Source organism: Phasianus colchicus, chromosome Z, assembly GCF_987193195.1.
Source record: "Phasianus colchicus chromosome Z, bPhaCol1.hap1.1, whole genome shotgun sequence".
Taxonomy (NCBI): Eukaryota; Metazoa; Chordata; class Aves; order Galliformes; family Phasianidae; genus Phasianus; species Phasianus colchicus.
In genome coordinates this window covers 24,225,349-24,249,213 of record NC_143476.1, presented here as the reverse complement: position 1 = coordinate 24,249,213, position 23,865 = coordinate 24,225,349, and the positions used below count along the sequence as shown (strand labels likewise).

At 41.1% G+C, this 23,865-nt stretch overlaps 1 protein-coding gene across 2 annotated transcripts in view; it reads left to right on the top strand.

The window, feature by feature from the left end:
• Positions 1-23,865, top strand: part of NRG1 (neuregulin 1) — a 448,079-nt gene that overhangs the window by 308,727 nt on the left and 115,487 nt on the right. For both annotated transcript variants that reach the window (XM_090131420.1, XM_090131421.1), the window contains exons 3-5: positions 1,570-1,747; positions 8,053-8,177; positions 15,413-15,463. In XM_090131420.1, coding sequence (XP_089987546.1) covers positions 1,570-1,747; positions 8,053-8,177; positions 15,413-15,463 — 354 coding nt within the window. The remainder of the gene's footprint in view (positions 1-1,569; positions 1,748-8,052; positions 8,178-15,412; positions 15,464-23,865) is intronic.

The following is a 23,865-nucleotide window of genomic DNA, read 5'->3' as shown; positions in this document are numbered from 1 at the left end:
TGCTCTTCAGGCCAATCTGCTCTGGGCCCAGTGTCCAAGGAAATCAGATTTCCCCTGGCTTCCCTGGACTGTCCTGTGCTGAGATCAGAAAGTTTGCCTTACATGCAGAACCAGAAATACTGCTGTCTGTGGCAGACAAAACACAGTGAGCATGCACACCGCATCATTTCATACGCATCTCTTAGAATTAAGGCTGTGACGGTGCTGCTTGATATTTGACTAATTGGAATAATAATTAAGGGCAATTGACGTCAGCAAGTCTCCATGATTACACAGAGTCATAAACATCAAAACATAATCAAGCATGTTCTGGGGTATTAAACATTTTCTTATACAGGACCATACAGGAGATCTGTTGGCATCATGCTGAGAGCTCCTCATCTGCATGTTGTGGAGAATCATGTGGCCATAGTGGCCATTCATATGCTCAGACAATATTGCAGCTGTTTAAAAATCAAAGAACAGTATACTCTTTGATAGAGGTGCTGCATTGTATTACCAGCTCCCTGAAGGTACAGACTAACAACTGCACACAGCTGAGCTGAAGTAGACTTGCATGCTCTCACCCATTAGCTGACCAGCTGTAGCTTCCCATAAGAGCAATTGCATGGTAAAGGTGTTGTCTTGAGCCTCAGGGGAAATAAGTGGTTTACTTTGCTACAGGAGCTTGGTGAAGGCTGCTTTGCAGCTAATGTGTGAGGCCAAATGAAGAGTTGTGATTCCCAGAGGCACTACGTCTTCATGTGAAGCTTGTGCTCAAAGACCAGAGGTCTCTAATTTAAGAAGTCCTAAATGGTTTGAGATGTACCTACATGAGAAACACTTGCAACAACATAGTTTATAACTGAGATGCATCAGCTGGAGCCCAGCAGCGTTTGGGAGCTGTTGGCTGAGTGTTTTCAATACAGTGTCCCCTTCTGGGTCCAAAATATCCTTAATTGATATTGATTCTCTTGATGGGCTTCCAAGACCATCGACTCTTGCCTCAGGGAAAGGATATAGCCAAGATGAGGTTTGAACTAGGTGTATAATGTGGGTTATAATGTTTGGCTGGAGCAGGAGCCTTTCCCTCTCAGGGAAGCTGTTGTATTTACGCTTTTAGCTCTCTGTCACTTAAGTTGCACCTGGAGCCTTTGGATAGCCACTGACTCATAGCAGTCAAAATTAATAACACGTCAAGAGGCCCTCCCTCTGTGTTACCTACCAAGTCTGCACGGCACAGAGAGTGTCTACGTTAGGTGCACATAATCAATTAAGTGTTGTAACTGCTTCATACCGTATTCAGAAGCAACACTTTAGCTCTCTGTCAGAATACATATGGCCTGCAGGATTGTCATGTAGGACTCGTGTAAGAATAAACTAGAGTGTCATTAGATGCATCCTTCTCCTTTCACTTCAATGTGTATGATGCACAAATTACCCTTATTTATCATATTTTGGTGCAGAAGCATTTCTTGTCTGGTTGGGGTTTTGCTGTCTGTGGCTTGCCTATATCTGCTGTGGTTAACTTAACACTGTTTTCCTTTATGAGAACATCCTAATCACCATCTCATTCTTTTATTTCTTTAGCGGTGCCTCCCAAATTGAAGGAAATGAAAAACCAGGAGGTTGCTGTGGGTCAGAAGCTAGTGCTAAGGTGTGAAACCACTTCAGAGTATCCTGCGCTCAGATTCAAATGGTTAAAGAACGGGAAGGAAATAACGAAAAAAAACAGACCTGAAAATGTCAAGATCCCTAAAAAACAAAAGTAAGTACAGGGACATATCTTGCCATTGGGTCTGGGAGGGTTGGGGAAAAGGCTGTCCAAAAGAAAGCAGGCACTGAAAGTATTAACTGCAGTATCACAAAGGTAAAGTCTATGAGTTACAGAAGGAACTTCAAGGAAGCAGACGCTGACATCATGTTTTTTGAATGTATGGATAAAGTGGTAGTACTGTATAAATATTTCATAAATAATTTTTCCTTTCCAATGCATGTTTCTATTCTGATAGCCAAAGGCTATCTTTTTAACCAGCAAGCCTTGGAGACAGGCCATTTTTAAACTACCAATGAGAACAGAGATACCTCATGTTTGTTGTCTGAAGTCCAAGAACATTTAAAGTCATCAAAGCAGTGTAGATTAGAAAATATTTTTGAGATTTGGTTTGCAAGCAATATAGTTTTGAAGAAGAACTGAATACTTTCTGCAGTGGCACCAGTTGTGATATTCAAGCCTGCAGCAGTCCTTTATTAGAGGCATTCCAGCAATATGCAGAAAAGGCGCAGGTCTAACAGATGCCATGTGAATAGCACAGTTTGCAAATGTCTTCTTGCCTGATGGAAAATGTCCCCAGTACGTAACTGTTGACCAATGCCAAGGATTGACTAGTGTCTTTTCTCAGCAGGGAAGGCAGAAGAAGCTACACAATGCATTTTTTGCATTGATGGTGGAAAAAATTTTGGTGTGTGGTCACTACTTTATTGGTTACGTTTAGAAATTTTGACTATGGCTGCTCCTTCATCGAAAGGAGTCATGAAAATCTGTCTGAATCCAGCCCACCAACTCTCACTTCTGCTCTCAGTATACAGGAGTGCAGTTTGCTGGAGTGGGCTTTGCCTTCTCTTCATATGAAGATTTGGGCTAGGCTCTACAATAGATCTTTTCCTTCTGGATGTTAAGTGCCCCCATACTTCACCAAATCTCATATTGCTAGGCAAAACAGCATCCAAAATCAAGGAGGCATCTGACCTTACAGACTTGTTCAGGTTGAAAAACAGATGCCCTGACTTCCCCCATGGTTTCTTATGCTCCAGCACAGGGTTGATGAAATATGAAGGGGCCCAGAGCAGCATCACTGCAGCCCATGTGCTATAGTAGCACAGACAGCAAAAAGGAACTGGTGATGTCTCTTTCCAGCATTTGTCAAATGGAGTCGTTCCAGGTGGCAGGTAGCCTGGCAAACTGTCTGAACCCATTTGCCATATGTCTCTGTCAGGGTTGTGTTGTCATTCCAGTCTGTACAGAAAATGTTCAGGGGCAAAGTGTTTTTCCTTCTGTTACATTTTGGCTAATGTTTATCGATAAAACTCACTGTATCTGGGGCTTTGTCAGGTAGACACCATTAGATCAGTAACTATCTTGATTTCTACCAGGTACTGGGAGACAGCATGAAATGGTTTTTAAAACCCATAAGTCTTCTAGAATGATCTGAGCATCTCTCAAAGTTTTGTGGAAAAGAGAGAAAGAGGGAGGGAGGGGGAGAGAAAGGAATTGGTAGAAGGGACACTAGCTAACAGCCACTTATTAGAGCATGCACATGGAACACTGAAGTCTATTTTTCAGGTTTATATGTAAAAACACATTAAAAATTCCCTAAAAGATAAACAGCACATGGAAAAAAAAAAAAAAAAGAAAGAAAGAAAGAAAGAAAAAAGTTGCCTGCTTCTGGAAAGTGGAGGTCTGATTTCCTTGTCCTTCACTGTAAGTGGGCAGAGTGCGGACTTAGATTTCACACATGTGCTACCCCAGCCAAGGATATCACTCATCCTTAGAATTTCTGTCTCCATTTTGTGTTTCAAAACAGAAATTTCAGCATGGAACACAAAGCCTTTCTGCTCACAGATGTGAAAATCACTAGATGTGGAATGCAAAAAGGGAGAAGACAAGGGTTGCCTTTGAAAATTTTGCTTTTGCTGATATCTGAAGGATTTTCCTTATATTTCTGTTTTTAGATTTTAGCTTGGGGACATATCAGTACTTTGCCTTTTTTTTTTTAATTTTGCTGTTTGTGTGTTCTTCCAGCATAGAGTGGGTGTGAACAGCTTTAGAGGAGATAGATCTGTAGACAAAAAGTGGGACAGGTACATGCTCTAAATTTAGAGGAAAACAGAAGAAGAGGCGGTAAAAAATGAATGTATAAGAGAACGTACATATTACAGTAAACAAATATACATTAAAAAAAGCCCGTTCCAAATGAAAAACAAAAAAAAAAACAAAACAAACAAAAAAAACAACAACAAAACAGGAGTATCATTGATCAAGGTGGAGTTTTTTCCATTTTTTCTATGTATTTATTTTTCCTGACAACACATTGATAAACGTTCGTCATGTACCTGTGCTGTACTACTATGCATGTACCACACTGTTACTGCAGGTATTTTAATGTGAATTCTCTTCTACTGTGAAGTGTGGGAAAATCATCAGTGAAGGCTGGAGTAGTAGTGGAGCTACTTAGGATTAATGTTCACTTTTAGAGGTCAAATGTCTACATAAAAATAGGGTATGCTTCTGCAGCACCATTGTTAGCACACAATCGAAATATTTGAGAATAATATTTCATATATATTTATGAAAATTTTGCTGATTTTTATGTAGTGTCTGAGAGACAGAAGTGATTTTTTATATTTTCATGATTTACAAAAAAATCAGCTTTGTGCCATCGTTGTGTGATGGTAAAACAAAACTTGTGGGGAAAAAATAAATGTGTTTGAGCACTGGATATTTAGCCTGAGATTTTTTAACAAACTGTAAAAATTTCTAGCAGAATTATGAAGTTTCTAGCTTAGAAACAGAAAATGGAGATCTTAGCTTCAGGCCTGGAGCAGGCAAGGAATATATGGTACTGCAGCTTGGTATTTTTGGGTACATTTGCCCAGGGTGAGTGCTACTGCATCACCAAATCTGCAGAAGTGGAGCAGATGCTGACTGCATTTTCCTGCATTTTTGAGAGTTTAGAAGACTCTTTGACAGTGCAGATTTCCTCAAGGCTTATCTTTCTGAAGACTGGCCCTTCATGTAAAATGAGCTTCAGAGATCACTCTACTGAGCTCACTAGGATGATTCTAGGGTGGTTGATTCAGAAGATGCTGGATCAAACATGCAGTGACATTACAGTGCAGCAGGTGAATCACACTAAATGTGTGTGCCCCTTCTTGTCCCACTGGAAAATCCAGAGACACTAAGAATTTAAAATTTGGTGAAAGGTACTTAAATACTCACTTTTTACCTTACATTTCTCACGGAGTAACAGTGTACAGCCAGTGAGTTTCTGCTGCACTTAGGACTGTTCATGATTCAGTATGCCATGTTCTATTGATGGATCTGTACAAGCTTAAGCTATTTCTTTATCTCACTGTAGGCACAGTAAAATCTAAGCACCAGCAAGGCCTTTTCACTTGCTGTTTAAGCATTTCTGCTCGTCTGCTTTTACTGATAATGTCTCATTTTCTTTCTCTGCGTTTCAAACCAACGTGAAGACCTCACAGTTTTGTGTTGGGTAGTATCCTGTACAGAGTCAGGGTCTCTTCATTACATAAATTACAGGATTTTGGGGCAGGAGCTGATGGCTTTGGATAGAGCAGTGCGTGAGAAAACTTTATGTACAAGTGCCCTGTATCTTGGGTTTCATCCAAGCTTAGCCTGGATATTTGTTCACAGACAGGCAATTCTGGATGACAGATGGAGCCTGGAAGTAAAATGAATTCAAGCAGTCAGATAAGTTGGGCTGAGACTGTATTCTGCAATGTATTTTTTCTCTTTCATGTATGAATATAAGATCAGCAGTGCCGTAGTATTGATGGACTAAAGATGTAGCAGAGCAAACTGTAGAGGGAGAGGCATTTTTTGGTGTAGCGTGGTATAGACTGAAAACAGAACAAGCATTTAGGTATAAAATCACTTATCAATTACTTTAAGCAAGTACTGCTGGAGCACCATATTGCTATAAAGGGCTGTTTCATTTACAGCCATTCATGAGTCATCTTCTACTCTGTTTTGAGTTCTGTCATAATATGTCTTGATAATATCCTTGCAGCTATAAATATTCGTTTGATTTCTTGTTCTTGAAGAATTTTTCTATGAATAAGACAAAATTTGGATTGTTAAAAGTAGATTTGTAAGCCATATGGTTGTTTTGGTTGTTTTACCTATTTTAATATCCTGAAGTTATAAAAGGAAGCTTCACTTCCTTAACTTTCTCCGTAGGTGTCATGTAAAAAGAAGAGAATAAAAAAAATGTGTAGGGTAAACAGTGTTACTGCTTCTAAAAGCCAAGAGTGCCATGAAGGATGTTTGCATCAATATTACTTAATGTCATAGAAAGGAAAAGAGACTGCAGCAGACACGCAGTGAGAGCCCAAATAAAAGTGATATCGCTGCAGCTGTGCTTGCTTATCAAAGTGAGCTCCCTAAAGAGCGGAGTCTGCTTATGTTTTCTTTTGAAATACCCTGAAGCTACAGCCTGCTCTCCTTATAGACAAATGTCTGCTAGCGTAGCTGAAAGATAACCTGTGGGATATAGGAATATCACATGTCCATGCTAGTTATTAGATGGTATAGACTACTTCCAGGACAGATCTTCAACAGTTTGTTGTGAGGGGAGGTGTGTGAATAGTGGCAGGAAGTTAAATAGCAGGCTGGTTTTACTGTGGTGCTAAGTGTAGCTGTTGGATGCAAAATTCCATCCAAAGAGACAGTAGCTTCTGTCAGTGTCTTTTCTACTTGTACTCACTCACCCGTTGCCACCAGCTGGAGTCTTCTCTTATATGCTATCTGAAATGCAGTGAGGTATATAGCCCAGTGAATTAATTGAATATTGGGAACCTGAGAAAGGTCTCCAAACTGTCAGCTATTCAGTTGTTTACCTTTGAAGCAAACCTTAGCAAACTGATAATCCTAGGTTAGCTGCTGCTGCTTCTTGGAAGGCCAGCAGCCTCAGGAAAGTAGCCTTTTTTTTTTTCATGGCATGACAGGAAATGCATGTGATATAGGTTTCAAGTAGACTTTTGGATTCCTTGCACAGGTCACATCCCATGTGGGATACGGTGCTGACTCCTCAATGTTAGGACATTTGCATGGAGGCAGGAAAGGCTGAGCTGCCTATAAGCAACGGATGGGATGGTTGATTGTAATGAAGGGAGGGATGGCTCAGAAGGGCACATTGGAAGCAGCGCTGAGTATTTTGGTTGCTCCAGAAGCACTGCTGCTACAAAGACTGATCTTTGGTGTGAACCCAGCCGTGCTCAGTGGTTCCCAGAAGGGGTTACCAGCTGTAGAGTCTGAATGGAGAGTCAGAAAATGTGGCTGTGCTGAAGCAAAGCAGCTCCCCAGACACTGCTTAGCTCAGCACCTAATGGTGTGACAAAGAGATTTTAGACTGAAGAACCTCTGCCTCTTGGGGGGTAGTCCGTAGTGTAAGGGTAGGCTAACACACGTAAGCCTGTGTTCATGTGCTCCACCAAGCAACTATTCTGTGGATAAATGAAGGGGCCTTACTACAGGCAATGATTTCCACAAAGCACTTATTTTAAAGAGAAACTAGAAACAGTGAACAGTGGTAATTTGTATATTTTCCCCAAGCTAGTCATTCTCTGCAGTCTTAGTAATGGGATTATTGACATCACATGAGTTGGGGACCCCTTGAATGACACCAGAACATGTTCTTACCAAATTAATGAGCAGGCAGGAGTTCTGCATTTTGAAATCTAATCTCAAAACCTTGGAGACTGATTAAATTACATCTCTGAGCCAGGAACAAAATGTAGCTTCATGCAAATTGTGCTCCTGCCCATAATTTTTTGTTAGTGCTGGAGAATGATTTACTATTGGGGTTTCAGAGGTTGTTGAAGAGAATGGTGTGTCCTAATCTCATGATTATTTAGTCAAATGTTGGAAGCTACAGTACTTACCCAGAACTCTGCTACTGGCAATGTGAACCTGTAGAAAAGGGTAATTTATTTTAAAATTACACCCATCTCCATGGCATCAGAATAACCAACAATTTAGTTGAGGAAGGAAGGCTATTTTACAGAGATTTCCTTTAAGAACAAAGCCTCCTCTCAAGCAGAAAAGCATAAATAAGCATCTTTAATTGAGTTCATTAATATGCCTGTTTTCCAGCATCTTGTAGAAGAGAGATTTTTTTACTGTCTTCCCTTCTTTCAAACCTGGTTAGTATTAATTTGTCAGAGTATAAGAATGGAAAACAAGAATCCGTTGAGGGTAAAAGTGCATTAGTTGATGCAGTGACTGTTACTCCAACAGAGGACACTTACATGCTTTTTGTCATTTCACAGGAAATACTCTGAGCTTCATATTTATAGAGCCACGTTGGCTGACGCTGGGGAATATGCATGCAGAGTGAGCAGCAAACTAGGGAACGACAGTACTAAAGCCAGTGTTATCATCACAGACACCAATGGTAAGACTTGGCTCTTTATTTTGCTATTGTTTTCAGAAAGACCTTGACTTTTCTGTTATAAGGGCAAAAGAGTCCCAAGGAGGAGGAAGATGTGCAAGTGAAATGGAAGCAGAAATGCTGAAATCTATTAGTTGTGCTGAGAAAATGAAGCAGGGCTGACTTGGCTTCTCTGTCATTGATATGCTTGGCTTTCCTTACTCAAATAGGATGTCTCCTGTGGATCTCCTGTGGCTCTTTCTGTGATAGACTTCCCAACATGAAGTTGAAGTCACAGTCTGAATAGATGAGATGAGAAGATAATGAAGGAAAGGAAATATTTTAATTGTTGTGGTATATATGAATAGCAGAGTCACTAGAGTCCTGTAAGGGAGCTTTCATTTACCATAAACAAGTCTTAATCTCACTTCTAAACCAGAGCTCCCCTTCTTCTCTTCCATTTGCAAGATTCTGGTTGCCACAAGTTTTCCTTTCACTGATTTTGATAGCTTTAGTTTTTTTTCATGATTTCCACCATAGTAAAGACAAAGGCATAGTATTCAAAGGCAGGAATGTACCTTAAGGCACCTTCATGTGCTGCATTTTAAACTTATTTTCAGGAGGAACAGAGATTTTTAGTTACCTGAAGAATTTTAAGTTATTATAGATTTGTTAATTGTTTTTGCAGAGCTCCTTCACTTCATTTCACTGATAGTAAGTTCTGAATGCTCCTTGCAGGATTTAAGAAGTGTTTTCTTGTACATAAATGTTTTAACAGTACTGTTTCTCCTTGCACGTGCTTTGAAGGCGGTGATTCAGCTGAAATGTTCTTTCTTAACTGTGGCATTGTCTAATGTAGTTCTGATAATTCAAACTCCTGTATCTAGCTAATGGTGAAGTATCAAACAAACATACTGTCATTAGCAAAGGAAGCATATATTATGCGTGTACATAAGATGAGTTTGAAGATGATGTTGTAGTGGGAATTAAGCAGTGGTGCTTTTTCTGTTCCACATTGTGCCCCGAAGCAGGATATAGGCATTTCAATAAATAGGAAAACAAATGTAAACCTTTGCCAGTGGGATTTGTCTTTGGATATCTGCTGTTTTGTGGTCACATGGTGATTGCTTGACTGTATTCGCATTGTGTATTTGCTATTCTAATTCATTAACTGAAGAATCCCAAGTGCTAAGATTTCACATGAGCTGTCTGGTATTATAGTCATGATCAGATGTCAGGAGACTCATATAAAAGATCAAGTGTTATTTACTGGAATGTTATTAGGAGCAAAAATGTGTAGGTGTTTCTGTGCAGCTTAGTAAATGCTCTTGGTTTCCATGAATACAATTTTTGATTGCTCACTAGCTGCTTACATGGAAAGCTCCTATACTGTTTCCAAGGAACTGGAGTTTCCAAAACTCGGCTGAAGCACTGTGCCTGGGCAATGAGACAAATAAATGCAAAAAATGTGTGGGCATCCTCCACTACTTCCTCAGAGAAGGAATGGTGACCTATGTGGGGAACACATAGGGAGGATTTAATTCCTACTTTGTGACATGAATTTTTGAACTTCCCTTTGGGCTGTCCTGAATGACAGCAAAACATTTCTACTGCAGAGAATCAGGAGCCTGGATTTGAACAAGAACATTTGCAGGCAAACTTTTCAATGTAAATTTGTAACTGATATGTTAGAATTTGTCTAATCTTGTTGTGAAACATAAGTTGTTTAAAACACCATCATGCATGCAAACAGGGAAAAATTGGATCCAACCTAAACGTAGCAGCTGGCTCTTTTCAGTGAAGATCTAAACTGGAAACTCAGTGATATCTGAACTGAAACATCTCAGTGACATTTGATAACCTAGAATCAGGCATGGCAGCCTTCACTGGATGATTAAATCAATCATGCATATTTGGTTGCCACACATACATTTGAGCCCCCTTTGCTCACTCTTTCTTATAAATTACCAGTAAAAAAATGTTCCTATTTTTTCTCCTAAGCTTGGTATTTTCCACCTGGACTTGAGGAGCAGCATGGGCAACATCTAGTGACTTAAGAGCAATGGATCCTTAAGGCCTCAGAGGGCAACATCTGCTTTCCAAACAGGGACAGACCCCCTGCACTGTTGACCTCCTCACCCCTTCTTCCACTACATTCCATGACCTCTTCCCCTTGCTGGCTTAATGACTGATTTGGGATCCAAACTTGGTAATGAGCCCTGAAGGATAGTCATTATTCAGGTCCCGTATATGTGTGGTCCTACTCTGTTTATGGAGGGAGAACGAAAGAAGGGAATCAACCTGAAAAAAAAGGCTCTTATTTATTTCCTTCCAGTGGGCTTTTAGAGAAGACTTTGAGGTCCTGGACAACACAGGAGCCAGCTGTAGAAAACTATAATGTGGACCCCTGAGAAGGGTGAACCTCTTCAGGGTAGACAGAATGGTTGTTGGTCATCTGTGTGAACCTCACCTATAATGAAGCACATTGTATGCACTGTTGGCGCCTGCATGCTCACCTGGCCATGCTTGTGAAATTGCCCTGCTGTCCGTGAACTATTAGATCCTCCTTTTCCTTTGTGCTGTGTGCTTTAAGCCTGAGGGTAAATAAGGGGATGATATTTCTGGAAATCAGGTTATTTTTCTTTCCACTAAGATATTATTACTTTTCAATGTAAAAATCCTGGGATTAATTCCCTACTTTTTTTTTTTTTTTTTTTTTTAAGTTTATCTTTTTTGATTGACATTTTCGTTGCTGTTTTCCCACAAAAGAGAATTCTAGAGATAGATCAAAGGTCTAACTAGCACTGTGCCTCATCTCTAAAATCAACCAGAAATGAATATTAAGAAAAGTTATATGATGAATAAGGCACAATATGTGACTTCTTTTCCTCAAAAAGAACAGGAAAAAACCACACCTTTTACTCTAAGGCTGTGCATCTGAAAATTACCAATTTCCATTCTCTGAACCAAAGCATAGAAAAATAGGTATTTCTCAATAAACCATTGTAGACATGTATCTTTTTTTTTTTCAATGAGAAAAGCACTTTATTTTTCCTTGATCTAATTCTCAGTAATGATAACACTTTCTTGCTTAAATAGTAATAGTTCAATAGCTCAAGTCTTTCTTACTGCTACTATTATTATTATCATTGCTGTTAATTAAAACTGCCCTGCTTCTTGTACAAGTTTTCACAGTACAAACACACATGCAGGATGTGCACTGTGTTTTCCTGTAGCATTTCTCACATTTTTCCTTTTAAAGACACATTAAGCCTCCTTTGTAGAGCCATGTCTATGGATAAATAATGCAGCAAATGTAAAAATAGGTAGGCAAAATCTGTTTAGCATTCATATGAACAAGTAGTGGGAGCTTTTCTGTTCCTTTTTAAATTTCTAATGAATATAAGTTGCCCACAGGATATGAGCTGCATTCTTAATTTCATTCACTCTTATTCATGCATGCTCCCCTAAGAAAGATTGTAATTGAGGTCAGTTGAGAGCCATGATGTACTCCTGGAGTTGTATAAATCGTACACAGGTTTGGTTGTGTGATAATAGCTACTTTTTGCGACCTAATTTGTCTCTTTAGCCAGGCAAAGGATTTTTACAGTGAACTTTTCTGTTGCTTTCCTCATGAATATAAGACCTTAGCTCATTAAAGGACTCTGAGAGAATACTTTCTACCACAACCAAAGCTTTTAACTACATGTTTGAAAACTTTGTCACAAAAAATCTTATCTAGTTAACTAGGTAAGTGACCTCATTTTCTCAAGTGTAGTGTGAAGGCTGAATCCAGTATCAGCCTTACACTTTAAAACCCATTGACCTAAATCCTTTGTCACACTAAGGAGATTTGTAGTGCCCAGCATGGCTCAGCATGCAGAGGGGTGGATTTCTGCAGAGATGTTTGAGAAGTCAGCAGTGTTCAGTGTTCACAGCTGCTGGATTGTTGCACGGTATTGTGTGAGTGCTCATCCTGCACGTCTGTGCAGAGTAAGCTGACATCATTTGAATCATTAGTAGGGGTGGCTGGGATAGCCTCGCCTGAGTTGAAGGGAACAGGAAGTGTTCAGATGATAGTTACATGTAACTCAGCTGTGGGCAGAGGTAATCCTTGGTAAATTCATGAACTACACAGGCAATGGCCTGATAATCTCCTGGTTTTGCATCCTTACTACTTGCAGCACTGCTAACAGCTCAGAACTGTGCAGTAGCCAACAGAAATCTGGTATTCATCATTCGTTAAAGCATCTAGTACCCACTGAGCATGTGGCCAACTGTGAAACATTTCAAACGCAAGAAAAGTCCCTTCCTACATATGCATTAATCTGAGATTTGATAAAAGCAGTTTTTCATTAACATAGTTACAAGTTATCTAGGACCACAGTTTTTTGTGTTTTTTTTTTAACATGGTAGGCTGACCTAATGGGTTGTATTATCAGTGGGTGCAAATGAACATGTTTGGACCAACGTCAGTGGTTTCGGCCCCAAAAACAATTGTTGCCATTTCTGTGCCTGCTGAAGAACAACTATCAGATGTTCCAGATACTTCCCTTTTCTCTAGATATGTGGCAGCTATGTGACTGACAAAATCAGTGCAAAGGCCTTAAGTCACTAGTAGAAAATAAACCTCAGGATGACATGAGACATTTTTGCAGCTCTCACTTGAATCCCCCTCAGAGCTGAAATTGCTGTCCTGACAGGGTCCTCAGGGACATCTTGGAAGCTGAAACCAGAACCCATAGGATCAAACCCTCAGTTTACTGAAGCAGACTTTCTGTGCTAGGTCTCAGGCAAACTAGCAGAAGAAAAATGGGCTGTAGGGGCATTCAGAGGGCTCTTTACAAAAGTATCTGTATGGCTGTTAGATACTTGGTTATCTCTGGAAAAAAAAAGTCTCTCCTGAGCAGGAAGACCTCTTGCCTCCCTGAGCAGTGATTGTTGCCTTGGCTTTGAACTGTCCCCTCCGAGCAGCCCAGGCAATGCTCTCTGCCCATCAGGTTGAATCAAGATGCCAAGTTCAGCATGAGTGCTGCGACTCCCTTTTGTGTTCAGAGGCTCTTATCCATCTCATCATAAGGGAAAGAAGGATTTGGAGCTGGTCAGAGTTGAGATGGGACTGAGAGACTGCAGAGTCCTGTCCCCTAAAGCATTCCCAAAAAAAGATTTTTTGCCTGTTCTCCCAACGTTTTTCTTTAAGAAAGCTCCAGCACAAACATACTCAGTTTCAGGAAATGGCACCTCACAAAATGTGATCACTTCCTAGAAACTACAGGGGACAGGGAAGGAGCATTTGAGTTTGCTGCTCCTCATAGGGAAACAAGCTGTGGTCTCCATATCTTCAGCAATTGCAAGTACCATGACTGAAACATGCTTGGGTTTTTCCACCTCCAAGTATTGAAGGCTCCCACAAGCAGCCTCATCTTGTTTTCAGATGGTTTGTTGTGTGGAACTGTATTGTCCTTCTTGCCGAAGCAAAGTATTTCTTTTTTACTATTGCGGTGATAAATAAGCACTGCACACAGTTTTTCAGATGTTACCATCCACTGTTAATGTTGCTAGTATGAAAATCACTAACAAGGCTTGGTAAATGTGTGACTTAGCCATGTTTTCCAAACATATCTCTTGACACATTTCTGATGTAGGGGGCTCTGGCTGTGTCTTCCACCGAAAGGGATAATTTCCACCTGTGTTTTAAAGACGTAGCAAAGCCTAGGGATGCAGCAATAAGAAGTACTCCAAAAAGCTCAGCACAAGCACTAAATGGAGCATGGTTTCTTTAACTGGGAAAGAAAAGGTTGCTCCAGTCATGCCAGATGCTGAGCTGCTCAGCTGTCAGACCTCTTCTATCTCTGTTATGACCAAGAAAGGTTAATTGCCCAGACGCTCTCGGTGCACAACAGCAAACTGCCTCCACAGCTGACAAATGGTCCTGAAAGCTGTCTGGCTATGGGCCACTATGTTCCAAAACCTAGTGCAAAGGTTTTGACCTTAAAAATGTTACTGATGATACTCATTTCCATGCCACGCACCACTGGCTATCAGGGAAATGCTGCATAGCACGTTCTCTCTCATTAATGAGATGAAACCAGGTTCTGTTGCCCAGACAAACAAGATATTTGCCAATGGAAACTGGACCAAAAGGGAAAACAGTACTAACAAGATAGAAATTAACACGCTGGCTCAACACAAGCTTAATGATAAGGTCCTGAGGGGAAGACAATTGGGCCAGGTTCCGTCTCTGTTCAAGACTCTATGCAGACTGAAGAACATGAGCAGGAGTCTACCTGAAGAAGAGAAGAAGAACTTTCTTAAACTGTCTTTTCCAATGTCTCTTTTGAGGCTTTTTCTAAACCATTTTCTGTTTGGCCTACCAGAGAATTCTTGGTGTGCCTTGAGGATTCAAGGCAAGACCTTTTCCCTGGCATTTATGTTCTTTCTCCAACCATGGAACTCAAACGTGCACAGCAGTACTGAACTGCACAGATCTAAGGTGGGAAGCTGTTGTGCAAATCTGAAGAAAACTGAGATACATAGAACTGAGGAGTAATTTGTTCATACCTAAGGAAGTCCATGTGGTTGTGGCTTATAGTGTCAGCAGTGCACAGACTGGTGGATGGTGTCATTAGAAAAAGGATACTCCAGTGCAAGAAGTCCAAGGCATTGTGTCAGTGGCAGTAGCACGTCTCCATAGGACCAGGATGGAAGAACAACTTTTCTCCTCTCTTCAGCAAAGCAACTGATTTCCATCACAGCACTCATCCCATGGGAGGCTGGATTTGCATGTGTGACTTCGAAGATTTCACTGAAGTGGCAAGTGACATTATTGGATGTACTTAGCAGCAATCGAAGTGATATGAGCAGGAACATATCTCTGCAAAATTTAACTCTCTAGAAGCGTAAGGAGTGAATACTCACTCTGACGCCTTCCAGAAGCAGAACCATCTGTGTGATTTCTCCTATTGCTACTGATCAGTTATTCCCAGAGGAGTATGAAAGATTGATCAACTGGCTTCTTTGAGAAGTAACAGACTATTTCTTCAGTCCCACCAGCAGACACCATTGTTTTTCTTTTTTTTCCCAAAAGGAAACTTTTGCAAGCTGATGTCTGATTGCAGCCTCTGCAACTGAAACAGAATTTAAGCTTGCTTCTTTGAGCATCTTTTTCCTCTTTTCCTACTCCATTTTTGGAGCTGATTGCTGTTAGAGGAACACCTGGCTCCATATTATAACTTCTTGTTGCCTCTTGTGTTTTCCAGAGAGCACCAGCAAGATACCAGTATCAACAGAAGGGACAAAAACTTCTTCACGTAAGTTCCATTAATAGAGTCTTCCTCTCTATTTCTCTTTGTTTCTTCCTGAACTGCTTCTGCAGCTGAGACTGCTTCTTCTTATCACCTGCATCAGTTCACCTGCGTCCAGAGCCTCAGAGCCTGCTTATGATCTTGAATGCTGGATCTGCTTCAGGGACTAAGAGATGAATGAAGAAGGGTTGAGCATATCTGTTAGTATCCTGGAGCTGTACTGAGGATTATAACGTGGCCTGCAGTTGTCAACCTGCAAGCAGCCCAAATGAAAGCATATTTGAGCTGTTAGGACCTGTGTTTTAAAAAGCACTTTTTGCTCCTGTTCCTGTACATCCTAGCACATGAACTTGAGCATATGGATACACTGGTGTTTCCAACAGAAAGAATGCTGCCTAGACTGCTCTGTTCTTCTGGGCTCTAGGTGGATTGCCTGACAGCTCTTCAAGATTTGTGAAGGTAGACACTACCATAGTTTAACTGCTTTCAAAACTGCCTTTGGCACAATAAGAGCCTTCCCCAGGTCATTTCCTTTCAGGCTGGTGGAATTCTGCTTTCAAGATCCCACTTGCAGTTATGTATTTCATACCTCTAGAGTCACTCCTGGAATGACCCCAACGAGAAGTCTCTTTCATGATTTTAACATTGGAGTTATTTCCAATATGGTTACAATTCTAGCAGTTATCTCTACTACTGAGTTTGGCTGAGGGAATTGTGGATAGGCGCATGTAAACTGAGCATCCCAAGGATTTACAAGATGCACATATCCTGCTTGGCAGAGAGGCTGGGGTCCTGCTAGCTTTTTGAGAAAGCTATGTCTGGCAGAGACAGGTTTTAGTGTGAGATGACAGTGTTTGTAGGCTAGATCAAGGAAAACAGTGTGATTGCCAGATTTTGCATTTAGCATGCCTGCAGCCTTCCCTTTGATGCATCTGCGTGTGTGGCGACCTACTTCTGAAATCTTGGCACCACTGCCTGACAGAAAAGCCATTGGATGTGCCCATATTCTTTCATGTTCTCAATGAGGCCTGTCACCAGTGCTTCACTGGGTATCTTTAAGACCACATAGCTAATAGCAAGTGTCCTGTAACCATTGGAACCATTCTTGTTCAAAGAAGGTGGCATGCTGGTCAGCGACTCCACTGTGCTCCCCCTTCTGCAGCAAGAATGCAGACCCTGCACTTTGCTCCCTTCTTTCCCATGAAATATGTTTCTTGTTATGAGTAGTCTCTTTCCTTGCCTGTGTCCCTTCCAGTGCTTGCTGTTACATTACTGCTCTCTTCTTTGCTGCTATTGTTGACTGGAGGGAAGGAGGCAGGCACTTTCAAAAGGCTGGCTGCATTCCTGATAAATCCACTGCACTTGCAAATGCAGTGTCAAGCGGCACATCATGCTGTTGGCTTGAAGGATAGCAGAAAGCAAAAAAAGTTCAATGGCTGCATGTTGAGATCTTCTGATGTGCATCTATATCATTCTGAATAGGTCTTTGCAATGTGGCTAAATCAGATATCTGTTTGATGCCTGGGTCCAGACCACTTCAGCTTTCCCTGCCACTGCAGCATTCTTCTGCTGACTGATAACATCTGAGATCTTGAGCATCACTTATTTTTTCCAGACCTTACAAATGCAAATAAATTATCAGTGTGCTGCTTCTCCAGTTGGAGATTGGCTGTTGTGAATGACGATGTGTGAATCACCAGGTGTTGATAGGAGGGCTTACAGAGCAGTTTTAGCTTTCAAGTGAGGTTTGACTTTGGCTAAAATCTGACTCTATTAAGCAGCAGGCTCATCTTTTCTGCCTGACGTGACATGTTGCTAAATATTTCACTAAAGAGCATGCCATATGCCTCACCTGCTCCTAGAGATTGCAGGCTGGTTGTCCCTCTCTCAGTGGCATGTCACACTGCTGCCTCAAGCTGACCGCTCTCCCTGCAGACACTTCCTTCCACCTGACAGCACTCCTGAAGCACGCTCCTCAATTCTTTCTTCATGCATGACACTAAATTCTGCTGGACTCTTAAGACAGTGAAAGTCTGTGCACCACCCAAATGCCTAGTCCTGTCTTGCTGCATGGTTCAGTTTCTTACAGTGCAGGAGGTTCAGGCCCTGTACAAGGCTGGCATGCTTCTTTCATTAACTTCTCTGAGTGCTTCCTTTGTGTGATTTCTACTGAGGTCTGTTTCCTTCAGCTGTCCTACAAGATTATTTGCCATCTTGAGAATGTTTTTTGTTTTTTTTTCCCCTTTGCAACCACTTTGGGTCTGATGCTGTGTCCAGTTTTAGTCTGGGACACGTCCTGCTCCCCCTTTCAGCTACAGCTTTCTCCAGAGGCCGCAGCACTCAAGGACCTGCTGTCCTTTAAGCTGCAGAGGTTCTTATCATAGTTGTGGAGCCCTGACTGCCCATTTGGAGTTAGGAAATTAGAAGATAAGCAGCTATTGTGTCCTGGATTGGCATGGGGATCTTCAAGACCTACTGCTTTCCACTTTCCTCTGATGCTGTCACAAACAGCTGAACATTTTGCTCTCTCTTTGCCAGTTTTCTCCTGGTCTTCTCTCCCAGGACTGTGGAGCATTTTTGCTGTAACTGATTATTCACAGTGCGCTAGGACACATTGTACCAACTTTGAAGTTCTTTGCTTTCTGGACCTATCTCATTTTTTTTTTTTCATCTGCTTCAGCGGGTTTCTGATTACTGCAAAAAGAGAAATTAAAAAAAAAAAAATTAAAAAAAAGAGAAATTAAAAAAAATAAAGCCCTTCTTGGGGAAAATGTTTGTGTTCCTCCAATTATAACAGTGTAGTTGTGGCTTTATTCTTACAACTTTGTTGTTACATTCTGTGTGTTGCAGAACCCATGCTTAGGATACAAGCTTCAACAGAAGGAACAAATACTTCCTCCTGTAAGTACATACAAGCTGTTTAAATTATTGCTGGCAAGCATCTTGGATTCAGGTTGGATGGGTCCCTGAACAAATCTGATCTAGTACTTGATCTGGCAGCTGGCAACCTTGCCTGTGGCACAGGGGTGTGAACTTGATGATCACTGAAATCTCTTCCAACTCGAGCTGTTCTATGATTCCATATGATTCTATGATTTCCCACCCTCTAGCTCAGCAAACAATGTGCTTCTATCTAAAGCTACAGTAAGGGCTTGGAAGTGACTGGATAGGATTCTTGAACCTACAAATACATCATTGAAGGGCTGTTATTTCTTGTATATATGAAAATATGATTCTCAGAGCCATGTCCTTTGCAGACTGACGGCTAAACACCCTCCTTTAGAAAGGTCAAATGCATATTTGGGTACGGCGAGGGAAGGGGAAACGGCTTCAGTGTTTCCCATCTGAAATTCCCTTCCCTACTTCCACGCACCCTACTCCTCGAGTAGACAGAACACCCTCCAGTCCAGCCATTCCTAGTTGGAGTGCCTTTCCCTTGATCTCTGTACCAGCTGGTGTGTGTTAGAGCTCCTCAGGACCTTTTCCCTGTGCCCGTTGGGAAGAGGATGAGAAAATTGATGGCCTTTTCATGTGCATCTTCCCTCAGCTGGGACAGAGAACCAGCATAGCAGCAGCCAGAGCTGTCCTGTCCCTCCTGAGGTGGAGGCAGGTGATTGTCTCTTTGTTCATCTTGAGAGCGCACTGGGATCTGCAGAGGCACAAATGAGGAAACTGACTCTTGTCTTCATCTGTAGTTTCTCAGGGAAACATGCTCGCCTGTGGTAATGCTAAGCAATTCCATTCCATAGATCAATCAGGCAAAGCTTTTAAATAGACCCAGACCCACCACCTGCTCAGCCTGATTTTGTGCCATCTAAGAGGACACTTCAGATGAGGTCATTGGTGTTGCAGGAGGTAGGGTGTTGAGCTTCTTCTAAAGCGTGAAGTATTGGTAGCTCTCAGAAATGACATGGCAGGTGGGATAGACCAGTAGTCTCATCCACTGCAGCCGTTCCAGCGTTGCTATAAAATACAGTGCATGCTCTATAGCAAACTGTACATACATGCCCTTAACTTAAATCTCATAGCTACTGTAGAAGCAAAAGGGGAATGATCAAAGCCAGGTCTCTGGATGCTGAATTCTGAACATTTTTGGTATTCTCTATGAAATGCAGAAGAATTATTTCTATAGATTTTCTTCGCCCCTATTAGGTTTATTGGTGTTTTAAGTGTGTCTCAAAGAAACTTTAGAAATAGATTATTTAAAATGATCAAAAAGCTTTCTGCTAGCAAGGTAAGAAGAGTAAGTACTCTTGGTCTTCTTCCTCCAAAGCATAGCAACAGGGAATACAAGAGTAATTCCTGGAGCATTTTAAAACAGTCATTTCTTTCTGCTTTGTTCTCAGTTGAATTGGTGTTTATCAGAAGTAATTGTATCCAACTCACTAAAGTAAGTAAGAGAGAAGAGAGTGCAGCTCTGGATATTGCTGTCTGTCCTGTGTAGCAAAGGTACTACAAAGCAGGAGGGAGCTGATGTTTATTGTTAACAGATGTGAATGTCTACTCAAACCATAGAGCAGTGAGGGAATTGAGTCAATGTACTTATTCTAAAGTTGCTCAGGGCTTTTCTTTTCTGAATTTCAGTGGGACATGTCCATGCCACGCATGTCACTGTCAATCTTGAACAGCTACGGGAGATAAAATTAACTGTTTCCTTCCAGTTCTCAGACCATGGTAGATGTTTCAGAGGAAGTGCTGGCACAGTTACTGTTGACCAGACGCTGAGAAGGACCTGAGAACAGCAGTGATTAAGTAGGCACTCTGCCCCAAGCGTTTACAAATGAACAGACATGTCAGGCTTTGCTTTCTTAGAGTTCCAGTGACAGATGTATTCAGAGCAAAAATTTTCAAAAAATGTTGTCTCTGCCAAACACTCCACAACAAGCATCCCAAAACTGAAAGTCCCTTTGCCCTTTTATGTGCATATGTACTTCAACTCCAGCTTGTTTTGAGAGTGTTAGCCTTCATGTTAAAGTAAAAGAAGAACAAGACCATGATATATTTCCAGTTCCACACAGCAGGCTGATGAGAGGATGAAGCAGTAGTCCAAGGGTGGAGGTGGAGGGTTTTGTGTTCTGTTTCAAAAGGTGAGACTTTATGAGATGTGATTGCTAGCAATCACCCCTGTTAGATAGAAGTGATTCCCGCCTTCCTTTCCACCCACCTCTAAAACTGTCCCATATATGTTTGTTTTTCATTGTGTAATACTGAAACCCAGGTTGAAACTTTTCATTTTCTTTAACAAATAAGTTAAAATCTCATTTTTGTGCTCTCAATACTATCAACTAGAGAGATCATTCTTAAGCACATCAGAACAGTATGAGAGTGGAAGGCATTTTTTGTCCCCTTACTTTCAGGGCTGCAAATCTCCAAAATGCATCTCTTATGTTCCTGAAATTTCCTATTCTTCTGATGTTGCACTGAAAAAAGTAAATCTGAGGCTTCAGTCTAGTGTCTTCACTTTATGGCTTCAGTCAACTGTATTCAAGACTGGAGAAGGAAAATGTGTTGGTCTCTTTGCTCTTCTGGGATGTGTTATTGAAGGAATCTTGGCTTCTCACTGGCATGAAAAATGGCATATGGCAGTCCTCCTTTTCTTTAGAAAACTGGTCTAAAATGTTACATTCTCGTTTGTAAATTTGAACATACCTGGAAAAAAATTTAAAAGCAGTGAAGCTTCCTGTTTTAAAATGATCAGCACTGTGTGCAACCTCCTGATGGAGGAATACTGTGTGAGGGAAAGGAAGTGGTGGGCTTCAGGGTGTCTGTCTGTGGTGGTCACATCTCCTGTTGGAGTAGGAATTGTCTGCATGACAGTACAGGTGTATAGACCATCCATGACACTGTGCCTTAGCTTACTATTTCTAGGAATGACAGCAGTTCTGAAACTCATGCTCAGAGGGTTAAATTGAGTCAAGAGCTGAGTGTTGTTAGTGGTAGAAAATGAAGTTAGAGGGAGCTGGAACTTGTGGAAGTATGTTTCAGACTGGTCATCAGGGAGGGAATCATTTACTTAATTGCATCTTGCAACATTACCTTCATGCCATTGTTTATGCTGCCCATTAAAGAGCTGCTCCTTAACATGTCTGTGGAAATGCTTCCTCCAGCAACAAGCCTAAGTGCCTTGTGTAGCCTGCCTGCTCCAAAACCAATACTCAGTTCAGATTGTCCACTTGCACAGAGTGGTGAGCCAACAACCAGGAAGGTGGATCTGCTTGGAATATACTCTTGATTTTGTAGTGCGTTGATATGATGCCTTCCTGGGGGACATGAGTATTGACAAGAGAACAGGTGGAAGGCTGGTCCTGCCTTGTCTATGGCTTCTTTTTTGGAAGAGTGCAGAGAAAGTTGCTTTAGCTTTTGGCTGGAGAAAAAACCCAGTGTTGGCTTTGTCACATAGGCTAGTTTAACCTTATTTTCCCTCAAATTTTTGTGCAGGCCTTTAAAACCTGCGCATATTAAAAAAGAATAACTGGAGGAGGAATGTGTTGGTTAGGACTGCTTATCTCTTTTCTCTAGATTTTATTATTTGTAAGCTCAGGCCTGTCACAAGAAGGCACCTTCTTAATATTTCCTTTTCTCATTGCGCAGTAACTAATGCCACCCTACATTTTAAGTAGAGATACAGCCCACAGCCATACAAATAATTTTGGCTTGTCAACATTTTCTCACATAAAATATTGAGCTGATTTGTAAAAATATTCTATGCTGACCAGGAAAACCTACTTTGACATGGTGTTTAGAGTCATTGGTTTGAGTGTTTTTAATGGGAATATTTTGCATCTACATGGTTAGCAACCTGACCAGTAAATCATTTGTGTCCTACAATCTTGGCAGGCAAGTTCAATTTCTGTTAGTTCCTTCTTTCCTTCATCTGCTAATCTGAATGCAGTCTTCCTCCCCCATATTGTTTTATCTACTGCCTGACATAGTCCACTTTCAAAAAAACATGCATTTTGCTTAAGAACCATACAAAAGTAAATCATCATGTATAGAAGACAGAAACCTTCTGCTCATGGGATAGGCTGTTTCTCACATCTTCAGGATCCCATCTGAACTTCAGATCAAGGAAATGCAGACTGGAGAGTGTAACTGCTCTCTTAGGACTTTCCTGCTTTCTGAAGCCCATGTGAACTGCAGTTCTTTTAAGACATAATGTGACTCAGTTACCTTGCTGGATACCAGAATGTAATATATGTTGAGCTTCTGCCTTCTGTTTCTTTTGGCTTCATTTTGTTCTGAGTTTGAACAGAATTCTATTTCTGATAATCTAATATTCCTTGCTGCATCACAGTATAAGGACCAGGAAAAAACAGGACAAGCTGCCTGGCTGTTGAACACGTGTTTAACTTCTTTCAACTCAGAAGAGCTTCCCTGTTCTGTTGTGAAACTGAAATGTACTGGTAGCATCTCAGTCACTTCTGAAATGGAACTGTCTTCAAGTGAAACAGCAGAACATTTTAGGAACATCCAGTAGCAAGGCCAGGTCACTTGGGTCTGAGTGGGAAGAGGAGAATACTGTAACCAATTGAAAAAGCTGAAGGAATGAAAATTGTGGAGACAATTAGTGAGGTTGTAGTTATACTAGCACAGCAGGACTCTTCATACCTGCTTGTGCAAGAATTCAGTCTGACATCCTCACGATCAGCATTTAACTGATCCATTTTATGGGCTCAAAGTCTCCTTCTTCAGGCAAACCATTTATCTGATGTTTTGGTGGGGTGGTGGGTACCAGGGAAGCACTGTACTACCTCATGTATATTGCTTTATTCTTTATATTTATTTATTTATTTATTTATTGTGGATAATCATCTCTGGAGAAAATGCTTCACTTTATTGTGAGGATACAGTAGATGAGTGAGAGAAATGTCAGATAAATAGCTCTTGAGTTCTTGTTTAATGTAAAATTAAGTCTCCCAGTTAGCTGAATACTGCTTAAATGGAATGGATCCCCTGCTAAAACCCAGTGTAGTGTGCAATATTTTCTAATTTCTTTCTCCACAGTGGGCACTAATCACAATGGAGAGCACAGTGGTAATCTCAGTACCATTATGATTTGATCTGGCATGACAAATCCTATTTCCTGCATTTAAATTTTGCATATAGGGCAAACTAATGTGAATAGATAACATTTTCCAGAGATACAGCTTTCAGCCTTTGTGTGACTATGGTCTAAGGGTTGTGTGACATCAAATGTCTGTTTCCAAAATACTTAATCTTGCAGAGTTCTCTGCAGCTGCATTCTCATTTCCATGTTCTTGGATTGGCATTGAGGACCTGAGGTTAGGCAGCTCCACTGGAAAGGCTGGACGTGTCAAACTTCTGAGTCGTCACTGCTAATAGAAAGTCAGTTCTCTTCTGTGCTGTTTTGGTGTTTTTTGGTACTTTGGTGTTTGGTTTTGTTTTAT